Here is a 27,240-nt window from a genome sequence, read left to right on the forward strand (position 1 = left end):
GTGTTCAATTTCTTCTTTTAGTGTTGAAGAAAGTTTCAAGACACTGTTCTGGGCTATATTTGGACTTTCAGAAGTTAAATCAGTTGTCATCAACTATAAACACAAATTTATTGAAAATATTGGTTATGTCCTTTATGGAGTCTATAATGTTACCATGGTCATTGTCTTACTGAACATGCTTATCGCAATGATCAACAGTTCATTCCAGGAAATTGAGGTAAAAATTCCATTTATGGTGAAATATGACATTTACTGTTATAGCTAATTGTCTAAATCTCCTGGAAAATTTCCTTGGTAACCTCTTATTTAAGAAAAATAACACATAGGCTTTTGGAATATATTAGGAGAAAATACTAATTTCACTGTACATTTTTATTATAAAATACCTGGAAATTACCCAGCTGCATGTGCTTGCAATAGTAAGAACTAGACTGGACTAAGAAACTGGTGTTGAACTGTGTTGTGTTCCTGAAGAGGATGGGCTACATTGTGTGACTTTGTGAATCTTTCATTTGCCTCTTTTGTAGTTATTATTTGAGTAGTGTCCCTCTTGCTGCAAGGATGTACTCATTCCTATGCCTTGACCTTGCAAACAAGTCTATGGCATGCTGTTTTCTTCTTTTATTTAAACAACTGTTGCTCTAGTCCTCTGCAGTGAACAAAACTTTACTTGACAAAGTATTCAGCAGGGCTACTGAAAATCAGCATGAACTTTTGCATGCCATGGAAAACAAAGGGCTAAATCATTATCATTGTTTAGAAAAAAAGGAAGCAGATCTCCAGGAGCTAGGCCATCTCAGCCTTTCCCAGGTGATGCCCTTGCCACAGAGCAGCAGACTCAGGTTTGACACCGCTCTGGTTCCAGGTTCTGGTTTGGGGCTTTGGTGTTGTCCAGTGTGAGCAACAGCAACACACGTTCTTTAGGGAGGTTCAGATTCTTCTGACTCAGGAGGCCACAGAACAAACTATCAAGTTCAGAGCAATAAAAACCAGGCTATTATCCAAAAATATGGTGACTGGATACAAACAGCTTCTAAAAACAGCTACAGCAATATTCAGTCCTCTCTGCAGAAAACCTTCTTGAACTTTACAGGGAGGAATAAAGTGAGTGTTTTGGCTACTGTAAATGCTAAACAGAAACCATGGTGATGACAGCATACCTGATTTAATCATATATTCCAGTGAGTGGAAGCAATTAGGCAAGAATCACCTCATCTTTTTTTAACTTCATGTTTAAAGTAATAATTTTAATTTAAAATTCTGATACTATGTCTTCTTCACAAAAAAGATAATAGACTAATTGCTACAGAAGAGACCAATAAGATAAGAAATCAAAGCTGTCAGTCTCATTGAGAGATTTACTTTTTTTATATATATTAACATAGGATTTTTCCATTTTATTTACTGAGCATGACAGTGTTCCAAGCAAGCAGCTACTCAGTCAAGCCCTAGCAGATGAATTTGAGTGTTGCCATGAAGCTTTAACTTGGGCATTGTATTGTGTGCTTTTAAGTCAGAGCTTTTTTTCTTATCAGTGTGTTTACAAAGAGCACCAAACAGAGGACTGTCTTTGTGATGCAGTATTGGAGACTATTAGCACTCAGTCTGGAGTAACCAGTGTTTAAATCAAATCCACTTTGTTCTTCTGTAATTGCATTATTTTAAATGGATTAATAAGAACAGTTCCATTCATTGAAATTTGGTTTTCACAAATTATAAACAAGTTCTTGATGTGTTTGAAATTAACTTCCGCCAATTACATTCAAAACAGACATAAAGTTTAGCTAGAGCATCTTTAATAGTCAAGGTGGTATTAACAGTGTATTAACAGACGTGTTTCTGTTTTACAGGATGATGCTGATGTAGAATGGAAATTTGCAAGGGCTAAACTTTGGTTTTCATACTTTGAAGAAGGGAGAACTCTTCCAGTACCCTTCAACTTAGTGCCAAGCCCCAAATCTTTGTTGTATCTCCTACTCAGAATCAAAAAATGTATTTCTAAACCATTTCTGTGCCAAAAGAAAAGCTTTCAGGAAGATGCAGAGATGAACAAGGTAATTTTATAATGTGTATACTGACTGCTAATTTTAAAAGATAAAAACAATTTTAACTTAATTTTTGTTGTTGGCCTGTTTTTCTCCAGAATTTCCCAACATACTTAGTCCATACTGAAGTCAGTCACTATGTACAGGCTGAAATTCTTACTTATTTTTTTAATATAAATATTGGTCTACATCTGTAATCAGTTAAGTCAAAAAATACCATTGTAAATTTACAGTTCTTCCTGCTTCTTGTCACAGAATCAGAGAATAATTCAGGCCGGGAGGGACTTCAGGAGGTCTCTGGTCAAACCTCCTGCTCACAGCAGGGTCAACTCTGAGGTCAGGCCAGGTTGCTCAGGGCTTCATCCAGTCAGGTCTTGAAAACCTCCAAGCATGAAGACTATACAGCCTCTCTGGGCAGCATATGCCACCACTCGCCTGTCCATCATGGGGAAAAAGTTGCTTCTTCTGCCTCTTGTTTGAATTTGTCCATTGTCTCTCATCCTCCTGTCCTGCAGCACTGTGAAGAGCCCAGCTCCATCTCCTCAATGACCTCCCTGTATGCACTGGGGGCTGCTGTTAGGTATGCCTGAAGCCACCTCTGCTTCAGGCTGAACAAGCCCATATTCCCTGTGTCTCTTCACAGGGCAAGTGCTCCAGCCCCAAACATCTTGGTGATCCTCTGCTGAACTTGCTGCAGATTTTTAACGTCCTTTTCATTTTCTGCCAAGTCCTTTTCTGCAGAGCTGCTCCCCAGCCAGCCAGTCCCCAGACTGTGTTGTCGAAAGAGTTATTCCTTCCCATTTGTCCGTATTTAAATTCACAGGGTTCCTGTCAGCCCTATCCTCCTGGATGGCATCCCTGCCCTCAAGCGTATCAGCTGCCCTCACCAGATTTGGCTTTGTCTGACAGGATTGTGCCTCAACACATCCTCTGACACCTGGTCTTTATCAAAGATGTTTAAAAGGGCAAGTCCCAGGACAAGACCCCTATACTATCTTCTAAGCACAACCATCCAGCCAGGATTTTGCCCATCTAGTTGTCCACCCATCCAGACAGTAACATCCTAATGTGGATACAAGAATATTCTAGGATACAGTGTTAAAACCCTTGCTAAAGTCAAGGTAGAGGACATCTCCAGTTCTCCCCTCATCTGCAAATCCAATCATTTTATCTCAGAAAACTGTCCAGATGGTCAGACAGGTTTTACTTTTCATAAATCCACACTTACTTTTCCCAGTCACAGTCTTCTCTTCCATGTGCCCACAAATGTGCTCCAAGAGGACTCAATCCATTATTTTGCCAGTTACTGAAGGGAAGTTGAGTGGCCTGTGGTTGCCCAGATCATCATTTTTACCTTTTTTGAAGATGGGTTTGACATTTGTCTTTCTCCAGCCTTTGGGGACCTCTCCCGATCTCCATGATCTTTCAAAGATGATAGCATATTTGCAGGGACTTCATCGGCTCTCTCAGCGCCCATGGATGCATCCCATTGGCTCCAATGGACTTGCCTGGGTCAAATTCTTTCAAGTAACCCTTGACTTGACCCTCCACAGCTGGTCGTTCTCCTTCTCCTCAAATCCCTTCACTAAGCACAGAGGCCTGAGAGACTGTTGGCGAAGCCTGAGACAAAGAAGGCATCAAGTCCCTCAGCATTACCTGAGTCTGGTGTCATTAAATCCCCTGCCCCACTGAGCAACAGGCCCACATTTTCTTTGTTCAGCCTTATACTGCTATTGTAGCAGGAGTAGCTCTTCTTCCTGCCCTTGCAAATGTCAACTTAAGGTGAGCTTTGGCTTTTCTAACATCACCCTCACATGCCTGGGCAGATTCTCCCTTTGTAACCTGTTGTCATGGTTTAACCCCAGCCAGCAACTACATCACACAGCTGCTTGCTCACTTCCCCCCCACCCAGTGGGGAGAGAATCAGAAAAAAAAAGTAAAACTTGTGGGTTGAGATAAGAACAGTTTAATAAAGCAGAAGGGAAGAAACTAATAATGATAATAATGACAATAATAGTAATAAAAGATTTGGAATATACAAGTGATGCACAGTGCAATTGTTCACCACTCACCGACTGACGCCCAGTTATTTCCAGAGCAGCACTCTGGAAAAAATAACTTCCCCGCCCCACTTCCCCCAGTTTATATACTAGACATGACATCACATGGTATGGAATATCCCTTTGGCCAGTTTGGGTCAGCTGTCCTGGCTGTGTCCCCTCCCAGCTTCTTATGCCCCTCCAGCCTTCTTGCTGGCTGGGCATTAGAAGCTGAAAAATCCTTGACTTAAGTCTAAACACTACTTAGCAACAACTGAAAACATCAGTGTGTTATCGACATTCTTCTCATACTGAACCCAAAACATAACACTATACCTACCAGCTACAAGGAAGACAATTAACTCTATCCCAGATGAAACCAGGCCACCTCTCTCTGCTTCCACTAAGAATGCAGCCTGCTTTTATTGTAAAGTATTCTGTTATCTGTTTTATTTACACAAGTGCAGTGAAAAGCACTTGAGTTGATTCATTCCTGTATCTCAAGGTCTTATTTAAGGAGTTTGTAGTCAGTCTGTTTTTCCTGCAGTGTCTTGGTATAAATCAAATTAATTGCTTTAGGAGAACATGGAGCATAGCATATAGTATTAGGTGGTATTGGAAGTGTAAAGACTAGAAGTATTGTAACACATTAGGGAAGAAGAGCTTTGCAAGACAACTGGTCAGACATAGTGAATAGAAAGGTGAGCATATGGTAACATTCACACAAAAGAAGAAATTACAGGTTTGTCATGGTGGCAGAAACAAATGTGTCAGCATCTTTGTTAAAACAGGCAGTAGTCCGAGCAGAGGCCTGCTCAAGGTTAGGAGTTCTTGAGTCTGTAGTCAAGAGTCATTAGTCTGGATGCCAGTAAAGTATTTACATGCATCTGTCAGCTCTCTGTCACCAATGTGAGAAGCGCTTTTTCCATCACAGTTATCAGTTGAAGAGTAAAAGAGAAAAGAAACTGGTTACAATCCTAGAAGGAAAAAATGGAGCTATAGGGAAAGATACTGTGCCTCTGACAAGCCTCTGCCTCTGGTTAAGTTCATAGTAGTCTAACTAAACAAACACAGATATTACAAACACTATCACCAAAGTCAACATTGTTATTAATTTTAGATGTCTCGTGTGTGCTACTGGTAATTTTTCTAGCATTTCACAGATCTCACTTCATTTTATTTGGGAAATCTAATCCTAATGTATTTAAGACCCAACAGAGGTGATACTGCATTTGCTCAAGTTTTTAATGACTCTGGCATTTGCAAAACTTTTTGTCAAGCTGCTTGATGCAAATCGATTTCACAACTTCCATAAGTGATAAAGTCATCACTGAAAAAACATGACTTTAAGGAGATGCATATAAACTTCAAATTGAGTGATGGTGAGAAACAACAAATCAAAAGGTTTTTTTTCTAATTCACTTAATTTGTGGCTTTGAAAAGCATGTGAGTAAGAAGCTTATTTTTAATGACTTTTTAAAGTGAAATTTATGTTCCCATAAAACAGGTACTCTTAAAAATCCCATTCTTACACCCTAAGGAAAGAAGCTAGATTTTTATCATTCCTTTGCAAAATTATATTCAAATCTAGCAATTCAGATGGCTGGAAAGGTGCAAAGTGTAATAATTACCAATTCTAGATAAAGCAGTGACAGTTGTGTCTGCTTTTACAGCAGTCCCTCTGAAAGAGAGCTGTAAAGATGCAACCATCGATCATCAGATTTTTTCCTAACCCTGAATTAATTTTTAGTCTTGAAATATTAATGCTTTCCACTCACTGCAGATTGTAGTATAACTAATGCTCAATGAAATGTGCTTACTCCCCAGCCAAAGCAGCTATAAAAGTGCAAATCAAATTTAAAAAAAAAACTTTTACATTGAAAAATATAAAGCAGCTGAGTCACATTTATTCATACCTCAGCTTTTCCAGCAGGGTGACTGATACTGCCAAATGATTACATTTTTACTTAACTTTTGGACCACCACATACTGTGGAGCTGACTTCATCTGAATCTGTCAGATCCTTCGCACTTCTAAAATGTAACTAAAATGTTTTTGTGTCACATTTTGACCCACTGTTGATGACTCACTGTTGTTGAGGCTGTTTTATGGCATCTTCTCAATGGCATCCTCAGGCTTTTTGGGTTTTGACTTTGGACTCATCCTGTGCTGCACAGGTTGGTGCTGCTGTGACAGCTGAGTAAGGAGCTACTTGTGCAAGGAGCTACTATAAAGGCAATGAGCTGTGCAAAGATAAGATTTGGCAAGACCGGACCCAAGACTCAGTGGCTGTGGCTGTGCTAGTAAATTAAATGCGACAGGGAGCTTATCTGGGCACTGAGGCCAATTCAGGAATGGCTTGCCCCTATTCAAGTAGTTTTCCTCCCAAAGCAGGGTTGCTGCAAGGTATTGTCCCCAGACCATTCCAGTTGCCAAACTGTGCCTAGGGAGAGACACAGTTGCTCTGGTGCAAGTCCTACTTGGGAGGACACTAAAAGTTTACTGATGGAAGACACTGCATTGCAGTACCAGAAATGTTGACACACGCTTGTGTTTACTGATTCAGACCCAGCCTGGGGGTCTTTCTCCTGCAAAGCCTGCGTCCTCTCGGTGCGAAAGTGGCAGCAGCGCCCGGGTGAGTGTAAAGACAAGAATTAGGATGGGAAGGGGGAAATTCTGCCCCTAGAGACAGCTCTGCCCTGATTACGGTTGGCAGAAAACGAAGCCAGGTGCCATCAGTGCTAAACGGCAAGTGATTTACAAAGCTGTGTTCAAAGTGTAGCACACCAGAAACTGATTTCTTGAGATGTATCTACATATAACAATAAAGGCTGTGAAGATGTTTTCTTTCAGGCTGTTGATTAAAACTTTCAGATTTCTTCTGTTTCAGGCTAGAATTGTTGTTTTAAACATCAAATAATCAAGAAACTCAAACCAAAAAAGGGGAGAAATAAATGAAGAAAAAGGATAGTTTTAAAGAAACCTGCTTTGAGTTTTATTCTAAATTGAAAAATTGCCTTGTAAATGAGAAAGTTTATGGTTTAAGAGTTACAGAACTTGTTCATCTTCCTGAGCTAAAACCCAATAGTGACAGATGATGTATTTAAGCCTTTTTCTTAAAACATGGCCCTTCAGAATAGAAATAAGGAACAACTAGTTATTGAAATAGTTTTAAACCCTCACTCAAACAATAAAAAATATGTTAACTTCTACTATAAAACAGTGTTTCTGAAATTTTCATAAGTGCCCTCTTGTTATAAGAGTGCAAACTGAGTCATTTTCTGGGAACCTCTTTTCTGGTCCAAGCACGTACAATTTACTGGTGCTCCAGGTTGTCAGCTGCTTCTGAAAACTGGGATTTAAGACATTAACAAAGTGCTACACAAAACAACTGCAGTAGTTACATTACTATTCTGATTGCATTGAATTTTAAGTAATACTAGAGAACAATGAAATGAGAAGCAAGTTTAAAGGAGGTGTTTTCTAAGAGCAATGATCCATGTATGCTGCATCTTTTCTTTCACACAACACTCCTGTAGGAGAGTTATTTTTGATAGGGTTTTTATCACTGTTTTATTTAAATTACATTTTTTTTCCTCTTCAGTTACTCATATGTGGATGTTCAATAGATATTAACTTAAAAATATGAATTCTAGTTCAGTCATTAATGTGACAGGCTGACTTTAGTAGTAATTTTGGGGAGAGGAAAAACCTGTAGGTGTGAAGCTTAAAAAGGGTTTAAAAATTTGTGTAAAAATGAAGTTATAATGAAATCTTGGCAATCTCTGCCACCAAGTGGTCATTCAGCAACGTACAGTAGATGTTCTGCCCTGTTACTGGTACACATTGTCCTGGTTTCAGCTGGGATAGAGTTAATTGTCTTCCTAGTAGCTGGTACAGTGCTATGTTTTTGAGTTAGGTAAGAGAAGAATGTTGATAATACTGATGTTTTCAGTTGTTGCTAAGTAACGTTTAGTCTAAAGTCAAGGATTTTTCAGCTTCTCATGCCCAGCCAGCGAGAAAGCTGGAGGGGCACAAGCAGCTGGAAGGGGACACAGCCAGGACAGCTGACCCAAACTGGCCAACGGGGTATTCCATACCATGTGACGTCATGCCCAGTATGTAAACTGGGGGGAATGGGGGCGGGGAGGATCGCCGCTCAGGGAACTAACTTGGTGTCGATTGGTGGGTGGTGAGCAATTGCATTGTGCATAATTTGTATATTCCAATCCTTTTATCAATATTGCTGTCACTTTATTAGTATTATCATTATTAGTTTCTTCTTTTCTGTTCCATTAAACTGTTCTTATCTCAACCCACGAGTTTTACTTCTTTTCCCAATTTTCTCCCCGACCCTTTCTGGGTGGGGGGGAGTGAGTGAGCGGCTGTGTGGTGCTTAGTTGCTGGCTGGGGTTAAACCACAACACACGTAGCCAGGTTTAATGAAGTTAAACACTTCTGATTTACCTGCCAACTTTCAAGGTGTAGTCAGTAACTAATTAAAAGTACATTGTAGTGTTCAAAAAATGCAGAGTGCTGAAGGGTCACAATTAAGGTAAAGATGTTACGGTGTGTCTGGTTTTACAAGTTTGCAGCATCTCACTTATTTCACCATGTATTACCGATTTTGCTATTTCAAGTGAAAATCAAGTTTTAGTTAAGCATTAACTTTTGAAGTGAACCAATGTAACATAAATTTGAAACTAATTGGCATGACAGATTACATTTAAAATATATAATAAAATACATAATAAATATGAAAAAATAGATAATAAAATTAAATGCATTTGTAGATTATATGTAAACTGGTAAGTAACAGGATCATGAATGGTATCAGCTGCAGAAGAAGTCAGAGATCCAGAAGGGCTAGGACACCAACCACGCAGCTGGAGCTCAAGCTCACCACTAGAGCAGCTTGGCCAGGGCGACTTTCCTCTGCCACTGCAGAGGAAGTATACTCTTCCTCTTATTCTACTACATTATTTCCAAAAATTGTGCATTAGGAAACCAGGAGCTGAAAAAGCAGGAAGATTGTTTTTCTCTTTTAATCTAGTAATAAAGGTAAGGCCCAAGAGAGTATTATTAGTTCTAAAATCCTGAAAGACATAGTGATTACACATTCATGTAAACTCACTAGGCACTATTTTTTATTATAAATCAGGTACATAGTTTAAGTTAAAATGTTTAGATAAACTTATGTTTTCTAATATATATTCAAAACATTTAAGGTAGCAAGAAAAAGCAACAATAATTTGCCCTTTTTATACATCTTTAATTAAATTTCCATCCAAATTAAGGTTACTATGTTAGAGATAAATGTTAATTATTTATATATATATTTATATATTACTTTATATCTTCTATCATTATTTTTGCGTAGTTAAATAAACATATTGTCAATAGATATATAATGTTTTTAAAAGTATGTGTATATAGATATTGTAAATCTTTCTAAAAAACAAAAAGAAATTCCAAATTAAGTGTAAACTATATACTAATTGCAAATTAATATTTTTTACCAATAAGTGTAATCTTTTCTTCAGGAAAAAATATCAAATTACAAACCTGATCTAGTGAAAGATGTCCCTGCCTGTGGTAGGGGGCGTTGGACTACATGATCTTTAAAGTCCCTTCCAACACAAACCATTCTATGATTCTATGAAAAGCTAAACAAAATCTAAAAATATTGAAATTATTCCCTGTTTGCAGATTCATGAAGACTTATTTGCTTTACTGTTAAAGTGAATATAAAGTTATATGGAATGCAAGAAAACTAGAAGGCTTTTAAGGAACAAGCTCTGCAGCAGCTGGGAGAATTGAGAATTTTAATTGATGACTTCATTGGTGGTTAAACTACTGAATCTGATGCCTCATTCAGCCTTTTTATACCTATACAATTCCCAAGTTTTTTATTTTAGTCTTTGTGTTAGTACATGTATGTTAGAACGAAGCCCCAATAAAGCTCTCTGCTGAGATGTTTTTATCATTTTCTAATTGACATCTGGTGAATATTTATCACAAATTCCATATTCCTACTTCCATTTATTATCAAAGTTCAGCCATGGGAATTTCCCATTATACCTCAAGAGGTTTATAGTGATTTCGGTTGCAGGAGAAATGGCTATACGAAGGCTTTGGCCTTCATTAACGTCAGGCGTTGTGTTGCGGGCTCCCTTGATGTGTGACATGCCTGTACAGCTGCATAAGCATCTAACCCTCCCCTGCCTTCTTCCCCATCATGCTGTATCCCAACGTATCCGACATATTACTTACCAGTCCTCAGAGTGTCCCAGTTTGCTTATCTGTAGGTACTTGATGCATTAAGACACAGAGATAGCCAACATGGAGAACCTCTACTGGAAGTACAGTGTGATCCCACAGGATCTGAGACACTGCAATGATAGCCCTGTGCTTTAAAACAGTAAAAATTGTATTGCACCATGTATAATTAGAGAACTGACTTTTTAGTGACAGTCCCACTTATTCCTCATCCAGATCAATCATGATTTATATATCACTTTTTTTTTTATTTCTTGCAGTACTACTCATTGAACTGGCCCCATTATCAATCTAAAGTAATATCATTCATTTCATTTTGACAGTTGCTATTCATTCTTACTGCAGCCTAGTCATTCAGCTTTAGTCTCAGTTCACCATTTTGTGATGCTTTAGTCTTTGTCAAAGATGTAAATCGGTAATGAAACCTGCAAATTGCATCGTCCGTGTTTCATCAGGGAGTGATGCCCTTTCCTTTCAGCATGTGTAGTAAAGAAGATGCTAGTCAGAAATGTCAGCTGATAATTTTGTGGTCCATGCCATAAACTGTGTAACAGATTACATTCAGCCATTAGTGCAAGTGAGGGGAGAAGCAAACTGCTCGTGTGTTTAGTGGTAGTGGAGGTCACATTAGTTATGGGCAAGCGCTATGAACAGAAGGAAAGGGGTAATGCTGCCACCTCTCCTTCTTCCTTGGCTTCTCCCACACCCTGCCCTGACTTTCGCTCATCCCTTGCCTACCAAGCTGTGCCGCACCAGTGCTGCCTTCCTCCTGACGCAGATCCCCCTCCTGTGTACCTGAGGAGGAGGGGAAAGCCTGCGGGGAGGCGGCTGCTCAGCTCTGGTCCCTTGGGCATGTTAGGAGCAGGTGAGAGGCAGAGTAAAGGGAGAAAACCTCCCAGTTCTCACCTTCCGACGTCACAGTCTGGAAAGGTTTGTTTCAACTCTTGTGATGAAATTCTGCACATAAAGAAGACTTTACGACAGTAACTCAAGTTACCACAGAGCAAATTGAGCTTAACAGTTAATGTTCTGTCATACGATATATGCATGAGGTAATTTAACCATATTGTTCTTCTATTTATTTTGTACTATAAATAATGTTTCCATTTCAGCTTGGTCAAAGGAAGCAATCAAGTATAAGAAGCTCAGATGAAATCCACTTAAACAGTTTAAACAATCCTCCAAGGCAATACCAGGTAAAAAACAGTTAATTTTTAAACAAAATCAAGAAGTAGTAGAACAAGCAGACTGACAACATGAGGACAGTTTTGAATTTATGTTAAACAGCATGAATCAAGAATAAATCCACAGACTTTGTATATATCAGACATAAATGCAATGATTTAGGTATTTGCAGTACAATCTGAGGGTGTTTTTCTCTCATGCTACCCTTATAGTACAATATTGTAAAGCGCTTGAAAAATGCTTTTAGTTTTAGAGACAGGTTGAGTCCTCAACTGCACAGTGTGAATTAAGAAAACCAAAAAGAAACCCCAAATCTTCCTGTTCCATCTACTGAAGCAGCTCAGCTTATTGTGCCACACCTCCATATACTAATACCTTAAGCACTGCAAATATCTTTCAGCCTTTATGCTATCAATACAGTCTGTTTATTCTTTGCCTTCTAAACAACTGCAATGAGCCTTTGTGCAGTTAAGTATAAAAAGACCCAGCACAATCCACATAATTCTCAGCTATTCTGGTCCAGAGGCTGCTCCTTTTCTTCCTGTAAGACTACAAAGCAGGTGGAAAGGAAGAAGCAAGAGCTGCCTGGGCAATGGAACAAGAACATCTGAATGCAAAATGGTAGAGAAAACAAGTATACCTTTTTTAACCATAAAACAGAAAAAAGTTTGCCCCTTGGGCAGGCTAGCTCTGTTCCATTCTTGCATTATACAGTGTCTGCAGAAGTCTATTCTAAAATCTCCCTTTTTCACAGCCAATTTCATTATGATGCAGTGACAGATATTAGGATTACAAATTCATCCCATAAACATGAGGATATGTGGCTTTGTATTTGAAACATTCTCAGATTATTAGAATAAACAGTACAGCTGCTGACCTTGCAAGCATGACTGTAGTGATGGTCTGGAACCACTAATCTGGGACAATTCACCTCACAACCACCTCTGGTCAGGTCTATTACTGTGGAGATAAAAGCAGACGCATAAACCTATCTATATTTTATATCTCATAGTGAAAAACAAAAAGTATTGTGTTGTCATGGGTTACACCATATGAAAATATTAAACCCAGAGATAGAAAGATAGATCCTCAAAGGTAATTAGATATGTTGTTTTTATTCAAGTAATTTAAACTAATGGGAGAATCAGGGGCGGAATTCATTTTTCCTGGAAAGGTAAAATTGACATCTAAATTTCCTGGCCTAGGTTCCCCTTATTATTAGCAGAGAGGGTAGTCATTCTAATGCTGTGATTTATTTGATCAGTTTTGGTTGTCTGAGATGAACTGTGCTCTTAGGCTTGCTTTTTCTATCCATAGAGGGAATTAAAGGTGACTGCCACAGATATGTATATTTACGTTAGAAAATACCTGTATTTGGTTAGATGAGTCCCAGCTGAGATGCTTAAATGACTCTTAAGAATTGTGGATCCCATCTTCTCTAAGCCTCTCCTTAGGAAAAGATAACTTATAAAAAATAATATAAAAATAGATTAAAATAAACTGATGGCAAAAGGGTTTAGCAATTAGTACTGCTAATCAGGGTCATTATCATCTTCTGGTGGCAATAAAGGCTACATAGTTTCACCTACATGGAGACCAAAGCTGCAACTGTATTAATCACATAGAGTCCAGTAGTAGGTTAAGCTTCGTGAATGATAACATTTGTAAGATGTGTTTGGTTTTCTAACTTTCATGTACATATATGTGCAGAATCATAAAGTTTAAATATCTACTGTAGATGAAAGCAGAGATTTTTACATTATATTCCTTTAACCTGGCAAGTCCTACACTGAAATGTCTGAATGCAACAGAAGGTAACAGAACTCGTATTTTGAAAAGTCATAGCAATACTAGAAAATCCAACTAATAAAACTCCTTCTTTTCTTTCTTCTCTGCAGAAAATAATGAAGCGTCTCATTAAAAGATACGTACTGAAAGCTCAGATAGATAAGGAAAGTGATGAAGTCAATGAAGGTGAGTATGTTGATGAATTGTATGTTTATCTCTAATCAGAGAATCAAAACAAACTAATTAAACTGGTTACATATGCCACTTGAAAAAAATGTTTCCGAAACACTTGACATGTTTACAAGTGCAAGATGTAAAATTACCATGAAATTGAAGTTTAGGAAGAGATGTGGCTTTCTGTCTTTACTCTCCCATCAGAAACTATCACTGATCTGATGAATTCTTGTGAAAAGTGTTGCTACTTCTAGTAAAGCCCATGCATTTCCCGTGGTGAGACTGCATTTAGTGCAGCAGCTGGTTTGGAGCACTCCTCTATGAATACTTCCTTGTGTGGATATGTGTTCTTACTGGGGATTCATATATGGGACACTAGTGAATGCACTTCACAGTAATGTTCTCATCTGTTTGCACCCCTCTGGTGCCGGAAAGACACTTAGTGTAGCAGGAAAAGGAAAGGACCGCTCTTTTTTGGACAGTGAGAGGCCTTGTTGCTGTCCAGGACTCAGGCACCCCCAATCTGCATGATCTACAGAAAAGGACCTGGGGGTGCTGGTCGACAGCCGGCTGAGTATGAGCCGGCAGTGTGCCCAGGTGGCCAAGAAGGCCAACGGCATCCTGGCCTGTATCAGAAATAGTGTGGCCAGCAGGAGCAGGGAAGTGATTGTCCCCCTGTACTCGGCACAGGTGAGGCTGCACCTCAAATACTGTATTTGGTTTTGGGCCGCTCACTACAAGAAAGACATTGAGGTGCTGGAGTGTGTCCAGAGAAGAGCAATGAAGCTGGTGAAGGGTCTAGAGCACAAGTCTTATGAGGAGCTGCTGAGGGAACTGGTGTTGTTTAGTCTGGAGAAAAGGAGGCTGAGGGGAGACCTTATCACTCTCTACAACTACCTGAAAGGAGGTTGTAGCGAGGTGGGGGTCAGTCTCTTCTCCCAAGTAACAAGCAATAGGATGAGAGAAAATGGCCTCAAGTTGCACCAGGGGAGGTTTAGGTTGGATATTAGAAAAAAATTCTTCACCAAAAGGGTTGTGAAGCATTGGAACAGGCTGCCCGGGGAAGTGGTAGAGTCACCATCCCTGGAGGGATTTAAAAGACGTGTAGATGTGGCACTTAGGGACATGGTTTAGTGGTGGACTTGGCAGTATTAGGTTAATGGTTGGACTCAATGATCTTAAAGGTCCTTTCCAACCTAAATGATTCTATGATTCTATGATCTCTCTTACAGCAGAACAGCAGCTTCCATCTAATGGATCATTTGAGTTTTGTGAACTGATGTGATCTCTCACACTTTTGTCTTCAGATATGTTTGATTCCTCAACTGCATCTTCATATTCCTGTCCCTAAGCCACCATTCACCAATGGGCAGCAGAACATCCACTTTTTCTGTTTCAACAAAGAAATCCAGAGAAAACCCATAATAACTATGAGATATTTGGATATGCTGGGTTTTTTCCTTTGTTTCTTAATAGTGTCATCTTCTAATGTCTGTTACAGGTGAACTGAAGGAAATTAAACAGGACATCTCAAGTCTCCGGTATGAACTCCTTGAGGAAAAATCTCAAAATTCTGAAGATCTGGCAGAACTTATAAGGAAACTTGGGGAAAAACTGTCAATTGACTCTAAGGAAGAAGAAAGCAAGAGATAACCTAAATGTTTAAGAAATGCAACAGAACATTAACAGTTCACTTAAAGCCATATTTCTGTTTTTCTCAAGTCTAGCTCACATTTCTACAAGATATTCAGAAATTAAATCATTCCAATTCTTTATTGACAAACCACAGTGGCAAATCCTCTGGGTCTATGGTAGGGAGGAGATACCACTTGAGTAAACATACTTATTTATTCTTTACCTGCTGAAGAAGAGTTAATTTGAGATCATTTTAATATTCAATTTGTGTCTTTTAGAATTCCAGTGGAATCTTGATAAGCCCAGTCATGAAAGATTAAAAGCATAAATCTAAACTTTTCCTACATAAAGTGGTTATTTTTGCAAATTTCCTTTTGTAGACATTCTTACATATATTTTAGTGAAGCAAAAGAGGAAAATTCCAGGCTTTTACATATTTATATCAAAAGATATTTAATTTTTCAAGCATTCCCAACTAGCAAAAAAAAAAAGCTAACTGCCTTTCTTAAAAATGTGCAGGATATTAAATTTATTTGAACATTTCCTTGAAGAGGTAGATATCAGAATACTCAGTGCACTGTATTATACTTTTCCCTACTTAGCCCTGTCACCACTGGACTATCCTGAAAGATGCCTAGTTTCCAATGGGAGTTAATGCATTAAGAAAGAAATATTTTTCACCAAGTTTATTGAAAAGCTATTGCTGAGGCCTGAAGAAAACTTCTTTAACCCAAAATAATTAATCCTTGAAGTTCTAATCTGTTCCAGAATTACCAAGTTCTCCAGCTTTTATATCTTGAACTAAAACTTGCAAACTGCAGGGTAGGGTTTTGAATGTAAAGCTGGCAACATGTTTATTTAAGGTGGAAGATACTAAAATGTTGGGTGCAAACCCTCTCTCTGAATTCTGGGAACATCATGCCTTGGAGACCGTGTTTCCCCACAGCTAAACTTGTTTAAATCATTGAATTTTGTTCAGATCTATCCTTAGCAAACAAAACCATGTTGTTCCAAAAATTCATGATGTCTCATCTTCTGTGGATTTACATCCCTTGTCCTTTTTTCCACTGGAGAAAGCTCAGCTCTTGTGCTGTATTCCCTAGGACTCCTTCAGTGAAGAATCTTCCCTCCATGTCATCAGCACAAGCCTCCAACACTTCCTCCCTGCCCACTGCAATAGTTCTTCTATGTCTCCTTCTGTTACACTGGAGAAGAGGTAGCCTGTGCTATGTCTGGCTGATAGTTGTGTGACTGGTAGCTAATATGTCTCTGTAGGACAGTCAGCTGGTTTCTGTCTCTCCAGATAGATACAGGCTAAATTCCATCTAATTTTTCGTTCAGTTAATACAGTAATTTGGATTTCACTCTTCTGACAATCACCAATTCTGGGACTGTTAGAAGCATATATTACATTGGGGATCCCTGCTCCTCTTTAAGATTGGTTGAAATTAGTGAAAGGGCTGTGAAAAATTGTAACAGGAACATCAAGATATATAACACACCTATAGAAGCCTTGTCTGTTTAGGAAACAAGGCTGAAAATGGCTTGTCACTATTTGCTTTTAAATTAGCTTTGTGAAACTTATTGTGGAATGTATCAGAATGTTTCCACCTCTCACTTTTAGGCTGGAAGTTATTTTTTAATGGGTTTAGATTAGTTTCTAGCTGAATCTACTGATAGTCCTTTTTTAAAAAACTATTGGTGAAATCACTGTGTACTTTCAGGGAAAAAAAAGAGTGTATTAGAATGTGTTTTGAAATCATGTGGAGACAGGTGAAGGCAAGGGGCTGTGTCCTGCCCGGAGAGCAATGGAAGCCGGTGTGGAGGTTGGCCTGTCCCAAGGGTGTTTGTCATGGTTTGGGGGAACTGCTCAGCCTTCTGCTTGGCCCATTAATTTATCCACAAACAGAGCTTGTGGGACGATCCATGTCCTGTGGGCCTCAGGCGTAATGAACTCAGGGTTTAGAAACTTTTAAGGCTTCTTCCCTTGAGGGAGGAGAAGGAAAGTGAGACTGTCAGAGATAGTAGAGCAGTTTGTATTCAAAACCACAGTGTGCTGGCCTGAAAAACTATGAGCTACAGAATAGCCAATTTCCTAACTTGCCTTTGATCACAAAAAAGCATTACCTCATAACCTGCAGTATTTCCTGCGGTAATCAACAGGGCGTACTGCGGACTCTGAGATGACCCGACTGGCTGGTCTTTGCCAGAAACACTCCGGTTTCTGTGTCAGCCATTGTGTGGAAAACGAAGGCAGTTGGGGTGATCTCGGGCTGGAAGGCAGTGTGACGCTAACTTCACTGCCTTTCGGCTCCTGGGTGGTTCCTGCCCATCTCCCTTGGCCAGGACTGGCCACTGATTTTGAGTTCCCGCTTGAGTATTTTTGGGCCTGGTTTCCTGAAGTGGTGAGCGCCTACTACAGGTCCAATGACCGCATTGGAGGCCATACTGCTCAAAGCAGATCTTCCACCTTTGGCAAGCTCTTCGCAAAATCCGTTGGTCAGAACTTGAGGTAACAAGGACAGTCAAAGTTCGCTTTCAGTAATCAAAAGTCTTTATTTTAGGTCACTGTAATGTGCCATATGGATCTGCGGTCTAGTGCTAGATGGTGGTAAAACCTTCAATCTCCATAAACCCAAGTAAGGAAATATATAAACACGGTTCAAGATCCAGGCACTTTTAAAGTGAAGATTTTTATTACAGAGGTAAAATGGACACTGTGAATTTGTTTAAGCCCAAATTTTGACTTACCTTAAAACTATAAGATCGTAATGTATATATTGTATTTCATGAAGAAAATACATATGGATTTTTTTAATTCAATGAAGATATTTTATATGTAGTTATTACTCATGGAACAATTTGTTAAATATATTTGAAGAGGTCTATTGCCAAATGTAGTGTGACAAGCAATGTTGTATTTAAAATGAGCACAATACCAAATATATTATTCTGATAGAAAAATTAAATGTACCAGACTCAAAATGCCTTTGTGATGCATTGTATGAACACATTGGTCCTTCGCTGGGAACCTTTGGCTGCTCTTGCTTAGAAGATAACACCAAGACAAATATGGTAAAATACTTTTATTTACTAGCAACCCTAGTACAAACAAAATTTTGCAGAAGGAACAAAGGTCTTTTCATACTTGATTAGACTCAAGGTCAAGTATTTTGTCAGCTGTGACTAACTGTGACTGATGCTAGATGTTTCAGAACATCTGTAGTAGGTAACAGATAATTTGCATCCTACATAGTTCTCCTGATTTCTAATAAGACAAGGTTGACATAGCTTTGATGAGGAAGAGTTTCCAGATCTTTTTTGTGAATTATTAGGGTTACAAGATAGTCTTGCTACCTACTTAATTGTTTCTTTAAATCTTGTTAATTTTTTGAGCTCAGCAATTCAGTTTCTGTAGCAGCAGCTTCCACATCTAAACCAGACCTACTATGAAGAAGTATTGTCTTTAGAATTTTTTTCCCTGAATATTTCTTAATTAGACATTCTCCTTTCTGTTCATGCAAACATATTTCACTAAAAAATATAGGAGGGCTTAAGAAATTCTGAGCAGAAGAAAATGCAGTAAGAAAATCACCAAATCAACAAAGCTTTGCCCAAGGGTTTCTCCCACTATTCTGGATGAAACCGAATCATGCCTAACTATTGGGAAGAAGCCTTATACAACATGGAGGACTGCAGATATTAGAGAGTAATGCTGCAATGCAAGCTTAAGGTACTCAGGATTTACAGTAACGGGTCCTGAGTAAGAGCTACAGGGTTTCACATATAGATTCAGATATTCCAGGTTAAAATCTGCTGTATTTCACCCTATTTTAGAGCAGTGCCAGGCCAAGCCAATGAATCCTACTGGTTTTAGAAGTGGGATCTACAGGTGCATTTGATTTTAGATGCCTGCCATGAAGACTTCTGCATCTGAGCTCATCTAGACTTTGTATTCCGTGGATAGAAATGGTCAAAGGCATGATTTTGTTTCATCTTAAGGTAGACAAGTATCTCAGGTGAGTCATATAGTAGAAGCGACCATTTCTCTCCAGTTACTCTAAAGAAGCCACTGTAGCTGTTAGCAATGTTTATAATGAAGCGTGAGAAGTCCCAGTTTGGCAGAAATGAGCACTGCAGTACGCTGCAGAGCCGTGAACCATCACAAATGCTCATCTGCTTGGACGTGCTTGAACTGATGAGGCCAGTCATTGAGAGGGGCAGGATCTAACCTACCTCCAGAAGAATCCAGCTTGTCCCCCAGGGATGATGAATATGGTTCTTCTTTATTCTGCGGCAATATTACGTTTTTTCCTTCTTCATTAGTCTAACTGTGGGTAGGCATAAATGAAAATACCCATTAAGTGCATCTACCCCAGACGTGAGAAAAACTGTATCTTATGGTGCACATGGCAATTAAATTCTTGTTTATAAACCAGGAGCTTTATGATAAAGAGAAGTTCATATCCCATGTTTTAGTACATTGTGGTGAGCATATATTTTCAGCATTATGTCTTCAAAGTTTACAATATACAAATATAAGTATCAAGATCTTGGCAGTACTTCAGCTATAGCAGCCGTATCATGTAATTTACTAAGAACATGTTCTCATGACTGCAGTGTCCCAAAACGCAGTTTAGTCCAATGAAATCTTGCATTTGCCTCTTAGGGATTTCCCTCAAGCTTGAAATCTGTAGCTGAACATTATAATTAATACATTATAGACTACATAATGTGCAACTGTACTCATTTACAGAACAGTAGAAATTGTCCCTGTGTTGAAAATTGCTCATTTTTCATGTAAATATTTAACACTTTTTTTAATTCGTTAGAAAATGCCTGGTGTGAATAATATTTCTAAGCGCTTATGTTCCTGCTTAAATTTTAATTTGGCCTGTGGAAAATAGAAGTCATAAATTAAAAATTTTATGTTTGGAAAAACACTTGTACTTTAGGAGCTCATCAAAAAAGAAGTTAGGTGAAGCTGTGGAGTGTACCTTAAACACCATGCACTGAGAAGGCCAGGGAATCCCATATGATACACTGCTCTTCCCTGGTGTATATGACCTTGAGTAGCTCAAATAGTTAACTTGTTCTCTCATTTCTATTGTTGCAAAACCCAAGTCTCCTGTTCCTCTTTCTGTTCTTGTCACCATCCTTAATGTGACAGTGCAGTAGGGATCACAAGGTACAATCTTTCAGTCCTTTCTTTATGTGTCCAAGCAACTGTATTTTAGTAGCATCTAATTTTGTTTTAACCTTTTCAATATTCTGTGATTCAGCTCTTGATGTTTACTCTTTGCTCCTTTATTCGATGGACCTCCAATCAAAGTAATTGAAAAAAATCAGATCATATAGTATGCAAAGTACAGTTCAGCAGATAAATCATTATCAATATTAATAGCAATATTTTTAATGCACTTTTATGTATGAACACTTTTATATCACTTTGATATTTCATTGTGCTTTATAAACAACAGGGAGTATATTCTGGTAGGTTTGCATGGTGTGTCAAAAAGGGCATAAATAATATGAACAACCAGTCAAAAAACCTTTTGATTGTAGGCAAAACCTACTCACTCACAGCTAGTAAATGGATTTCTACAAATAAATTTACTTTCCCACGACCTTTGTCAAGCCAGTTCAACACTCAGTTCCTCAACTTCTTCATTTATGCCAGGGGAGGATGATACTAACTGATGTAAACTTGCTCGAATAAGTATTTTGAGGAATTTATAAAAGAGAAAAGCTCAATTCTTTCTCAAAGAGAGTATTTCCTTGCTTCCAGAAAAGATTTTTATTAACTATACCAGAACTCCAATGGTGTAATCCATTTCAATAGAGAAAAAACACAGGACTTCATGAGTTTAATGTCTTCACAGCAAAAGGCATTGCTATTGGATTGTTCCTGAGAACTGCAGTTCTAAATATTCCAGATACGACACTCACTAAGCCTGTCCTGTCTGTAGCCCAATTACTCAGTCCCCATCTCATCATGGTAAACTGAGGCTCTGCAGCTGGCTCATGACATAATCACTTTTGAATGGAGAAAAAAATCACTGACAGAGTAAATTGTTTAAAAAAACCCATACATCATGAGTAAGTCTTTCTGGCAAACAGAAAAGAAGGTACAGTATCAGGTTGCTATTAAATCATGTTGGTAGTAAAGGATTCAAGACTAGTTTGGGTGGCTGTGCTAGAGCACGTATGATCTCTCCTGAGATGGCGGTTCTGTTTTTCAAAAGAAAATGTTTCTCCTAGAAATGACCTTGTGCTCGCATTTGTCAGCATCATTTAAGAATGCTGTGAGTTTCTTCCTGCTGAAGCAGACCTTACACTTTGCTTTGCACTTTATTTGAGAAAACTGATCTGCCTGATAGAGCCACATCCCTTCAGCAGAGTCTTCTCTCTGACCCTAGAGGAGGCCATTGACTGTAGTGCCATCAAGACTGTTAAAGCCAAGCCCTGGCTGGACAAAGAAAAATTTCTTAGCATCAGCGTGGGAGGAAATAAAGGGAAAATCACTCCCAAAGAGCCTACGGTTCTTTCACTGTCTGAAGTTTGCCTGTAACCACCCATGAATATTCCACGTCTGGTGATTTTGTCTCTTCTGGTTTAGATACCCACAATACAGATAACTCAGCAAGCCATCTAGGCTCCTCTTGTAGTTTCTGAAAAGACATAGAAAATTCTAGGGCACAATTTTAGATGTCTAAAATATGCCAGCAAAACATGCTTTCAAAATACCTCTTTCTCTCCACTGCTTAGGTAAGTCCCATCCACTGTCGCAAAACTCTAGTTGTGAATGTCTGTGTGAAAACAAGTGCAGGTCACCAGCACCTTCTGTTTCAGGACCTTCACTCAACACAGACTTTTATTGCCTGAATGGTGCTTCAGAGGTAAATCTTGGCTTATAGTACCCCACCCCACAGCCTTGGCCCAATCCATTTGTAGTTCAAGATCTTAAGAACATGGGAATCCCTTACTGGGTCACCAATGAGGTCTGCATGGAAGTAGTAAGCTAACTGGCAGTTGCACATAAAAATATGCTGTGTGCTCTTCTGTTCAGATGGTTTCACAGCTTCAGACAATGTACTTTAGTAAGACTCAGATTTTAGGTAATTTATTTGTGTCTGTTACAAATTAATCCCCATTACACTTGGCTTTACACCATAAAATCCAGCAGTTCCAATTGATCTAGTAGCTGATCACTCAACCTCAAATTATTCAATTGTTGCATTAAGCAAGCACCAAGGTGCTTTTATTTCATGCAGGTAAATTTTCTAGTCACCAGCCAAAACTTAGTATGGAGCAGACTATGTTGGGAATAGGATGTGTGTTGATCCCAGTGAGGTATCCCCACCTCCCTGCCCCAAGAGTATCTCATAGGATGATGGCATGTCATAGTCCTCAGGAGCTTGACAGGAGAGAATAGAGTTACACATAATTTAAAAGAATGAGAACTGTTTTCAACAGATGCTCCTGTTGTCAGGCTTGCTTCAAATGACTTCAAATACACGTTTTTCTTTTGTTTTTTTTTTTAATACAGAGAACAGTACCCAAGCCACGGGACTGCAGTCAGTGTACTTCAGTAGCTCTGGAACAAATAATTCCAGCTCTTCCCTTACTTTATCAAACAAAAGACTTGAAAAATTTGGAAGCAGTCTTGGTCACTGCAAAGTTGACATATACATGCCTCTCCAGTAAACTGTTTCTGTTAAACTTACCCCTTCAATTATTCTAACACTTCTTTTGAAAAGTAGATTATTAAGGTTACCCAATTATTTTTAGGTTTATTGGTTTACATACTTCCTTTAGGCAGGAATTCAACTGTGATTGAAATAAATGTATTTCAAGTCATCATTTTCAATGTGTATAAATTTTACAGTGTTGTTGTAGCATAGTGAGCAGCTGCTAGCCAACAGCTAGCTTCTTCCATGCACAATAAATAGCATCAGTTCATGCAAGGGTAGGTAAAGCCCTCTGTGTACCTGCAGACCACAGGATGCGTACCAGAAGACCACCAGAAGGTGGTAGATATCCGTCTTATTTAACAGGCTATAGCGAAGACAGCCTGGACTTTGTGGCAAGTAAATTATGTTTGGATTCACAGGGCACATCATTGTAGCAGAGCTGCTACTCTGGACTTTGCAGGCCCTAAGTCAAATTAATCCATCCCAGTGACTTCACTGGCGTTATGCAAAGAGACTTTATGCCTTCCTGTGTACCCAGACAAGTTAAATTAACTTTATAATGGGACTGAAAATTATCATATGCATGCTGTTCTGTGCAATTCAAATCTGTGGTTGTTTGTCCAAAGTAAATTCAGTCTAATAGCAAAAGTGAAAACAACCTGGAGAAACTAGTCTTCAAATGCAGTCATCTCAGGTGTTTCTCAGTTCAGGTGACTTGGTGGGTTGATTTCCAACGAAGTCCCTGCAGGGCTGTGGGTGGGCTCCCAGGGCCCAGCAAGAACCATTCTGGAATCTCTAATGACAAAGTTCAGTAACAATTGTAAATTTCTGGTCCCAAAAATTGCAAAGCAAAAACTAAGGATAGTTGCAGTGTAACTGAAGTAGTAGTGACTGTCTGAAAGACAGCTTCTAACAACTTCTGACATCTAACAACACCAGACATCTCGGGGGAGTTAGATGTGTAATTCCTTCTCTGCCAAAAACCATAGAGTTAATGGGTGTCCACATGTGGACAACAGGCAAAGAACCATTGACAACCGACCATCAATTTAGCTGAGTCACAACAACACTTTTTTCGTAGTGCTATCCAAAATAAATATAATTACTGTCTGCGTCAAAGAGAGGATTTGACGTAGCCTAGAAGCATATCACATTTTCTCCAGTTTACGAGAATTACATTCCCTCTTGTTGCACTAACACCGTCTACATGAGTTCCACTACAGCCTATCTTCTACTAAGTCTATCCCTGTAAATGTCTTAACTGGGTATGTAAATACATGAAGTATCATTCTCTTTCCAATAAAGCAAATATTTTAACAATTTTATTTCCTAACTGTATTTCCATGTTCCTTCATCTACTCTTTTCCTAAGTAACAATGAGCTTGAAAACAATAATTTCCCACAGCCATGCCTTGGCCCTGCCAACATAATTATACCCTGGCCAGAGGTTTGCATTAACAAGTACAGTTAGGAAATAGATGTATTGATTCAGTAACGATTATAATATAACCTACTTATCTTTGTGCAGTACATTTATCAAGGTCATGGCTAATTGCATTAGGTACATCAGCTTTCCAGAAATGTTGCTATAAAAAAGGGGAAAAAAAACCAAAAAAAATGACTTGTCTGAGCAAACTCAATTCTGGAAATCAGAACCACTGTCCTCATTATTATTTCTTCTTGTTTACAGTGTAATAGGATTTGAGTATTACAAACAGGCCCTTAAAAGCCCGGTTTCTACTAGGAGAAGTTACTGTTAGCACTACAAGTGGCTGTAAACAACTGTAATATAGATAATCCCCTTCAGCAGGTTGCACCCCTATAAAATCCAAACCTTATAGCCTGGTTCCTATTTTACCTGCACCCTCAGGCTGTAGCAGCAGTGAATGCAAGGGATGTCCTGGCTGGGCATCAGTGTAAATAAAACACACCAGCCCCTGATGGTCTGGTGGTTCTCCCTCTATTCCTACATCTGTGAGCTCTATTTTCCTGGGAGTGTGCATGTAACCTGCCTGCCAAGCATGAACACAAGCCTTAATGCAAGCTAAAACCTGTCTTGCTTTTAGATTATTTGGATGAAGGTGTTAAGAAAAAGCCAGGCATGGAGACTCAACCCACATGTACCTTCAAAGTAAGTTCAAGACTACACCTAGCTAAAGAGTGTATGGACCTGACATAGGAATATGATGTTCACCTGGCCTGAGGTCACTGTTGTAATGCCCACAATGCCGTCATTTGACTCCATATGGCTCACTCAGGACAGATAAATTGGCCTAAAATCCTATAAATCAGGTACAGTAAGGCCTTACCAGCTATGCAGGTGCAAGAATTACAACCATCTAAGGGCAGAAATGATGCACAGAGTATATCAGTGCATGTGCTTTGGGTGATATGAGCCTATGGCAGCATGTTTCCACCAGGAATAAAAAAAAAAAAAAAAAAAGAGGGGGGGGGGAAATGCAGCGTGACTAGAGCTAGTGCCTCCATCAGGTCTCTCAGGCACAAGGTGACTGGCTGACCAAACCACAGGAAATCACAAGCACAGACATCACTTCCAACAAATGTTTTAAACAATCTGTGTTGAACTGTTTATATTCATTTGCAGTATATTAGTTTGTATATGATTTCTTAAACAAAAAGCAAAGTATGGCATTGTTGGAGCTGCCTAATTAAAAAGCAAACCTATTACTTGAGATTCAGGCAAACTGAAGTACAAAGTAAACCAAAACTCTGTGTGAATCTGTATCAATGTGGCAAAGCTCCAAGGACGAAAGTGAGAAAAAGTTCCATGAATCCAAGACCTGAAATTTTAAAGGCACATGCAAGAGCACAATCCACCACACTGGGGCAGTAATTCCCTGGTTTTGCTTAAAAAGCAGGTGATGCACTGACTGTCCACAGTCCTCCCAAACCCTGTCACCTCATCTGACTGAGCAGTGCTGGGAAAACACGCTCACACTGACACAAACACACTGACTTTGTTTTGTATGTATACACGTATGTACATATACATTTACACACTTCACATACATACTCATATATACGTATGTATATACTATATATATGTATATATTATACATACGCACACCAGACTTTTGTATTTGATTTTTACGGTGCCTTGGGCATTTCCATACAACGTTTCCTATAAAGCAGACTGTCAGGTGAAACTACGCCTGCAGTGAAACCACTCTAAGGCATGCTGTGGAAAATATTTCAGACTTGTGATTATGCATCTCAATCACAAGAGGAGAATAAGGGGCAACGGACACAAGCTGCAAGAGGGAAATCCAGGTTAGATATTAGGAAACATATTTTCCCACCAGACATGCTCAAACACTGGCACAGGCTGCTCACAGAGTTTGTGTAGTCTTAATCTTTGGAGATTTTAAAAAATTGACTGGACGAAGCCTTGAGCCACCTTAACAGGGTTTGGATCTACTTTGACCAGGAGGCTGGTCCAGATGATCTATTGAGCTTCCTTCAAAACTAAATTATGATATAATTCTATAACTCTCTGATTATATTATGGATAACTTTATATGCATTTACAAGCCTCAGTGATTGAAAGTGTTATCTGTATTTATCCAAAGCAACTATTTGGGATCCTGGACCAGCCACGTTTGTAAAGCCTCTGGTTTGTGTTCCAATAATTGATGGGATGCAAGAAATCTTCTGAGATTTCAACATTTCATTTTTCCCTTGGTGAGTTTGGGAAATTTATTCATTTATATGCATGGCTTCTAGATCTATGATTAATCACTTCCCTTTCATCTAAACACAGCCATTTTCCAGTATTTGTTTATTTTACTTTTCCAGCCAAAGAAAATAAGCAAGGAACAAGCAGCCAAGAAAAAGCCCCAAGCAGACAAACCAATACAGGCAAATACACAAGGGCCCATCCTGACTTGGGAAGGCTGGAGACTGCAGAATGTAACATTTTTATGTAGCAGAAAAAATTATTATTCTAATCTGATGCAGCAGAGTTAAAAAGTTGCCTAGAAAATTGTCTTAAAAGTTCTTTAGAAAGATATTACATCAATTCTTTATAGTATCACCAAAATGAAGCTCTATAAAAGAAGTCACACCTCAGATAAAAGTCAATATAAATGTTTTAAATCCCTGAGCATGGAAACTTTTAAGTCTTAAAATACATCTGCTGTCACTCCTAAGGCTAACACTCCAAGCATGAAATGGGTTGTGCTCAATCTACTTCACCTATTTTCATATTATCCTGTTTCTAGAAACATGACTCCAAATTCTTTTTCTCTTGTTTCCTATCTTGCACCAATTTTTTTCCAATAAACCTTTGGTCATCAATGTTTGATGTCGATTTTGGAACAGCTGGGTGGAGGTGGGAGTCTGACGGAGTTTGTTCAGGGTGGGAAAAGCCAAGAGAGAGAG

General features: G+C 38.9%; 1 protein-coding gene across 1 annotated transcript in view; it reads left to right on the plus strand.

Annotated features, from left to right (window-relative positions):
- The window catches only part of TRPC6 (transient receptor potential cation channel subfamily C member 6), a 108,668-nt gene extending 89,977 nt beyond the window's left edge, over positions 1–18,691 (plus strand). The window contains exons 8-12 of the mRNA XM_075050047.1: positions 22–217; positions 1,851–2,054; positions 11,476–11,559; positions 13,447–13,522; positions 15,012–18,691. Of these exons, the coding sequence (XP_074906148.1) occupies positions 22–217; positions 1,851–2,054; positions 11,476–11,559; positions 13,447–13,522; positions 15,012–15,163 (712 nt within the window). The 3' untranslated portion in view covers positions 15,164–18,691. The remainder of the gene's footprint in view (positions 1–21; positions 218–1,850; positions 2,055–11,475; positions 11,560–13,446; positions 13,523–15,011) is intronic.
- The last annotated feature ends 8,549 nt before the right edge of the window (positions 18,692–27,240 follow it).

This window comes from Buteo buteo, chromosome 18, assembly GCF_964188355.1.
Source record: "Buteo buteo chromosome 18, bButBut1.hap1.1, whole genome shotgun sequence".
Taxonomy (NCBI): domain Eukaryota; kingdom Metazoa; phylum Chordata; class Aves; order Accipitriformes; family Accipitridae; genus Buteo; species Buteo buteo.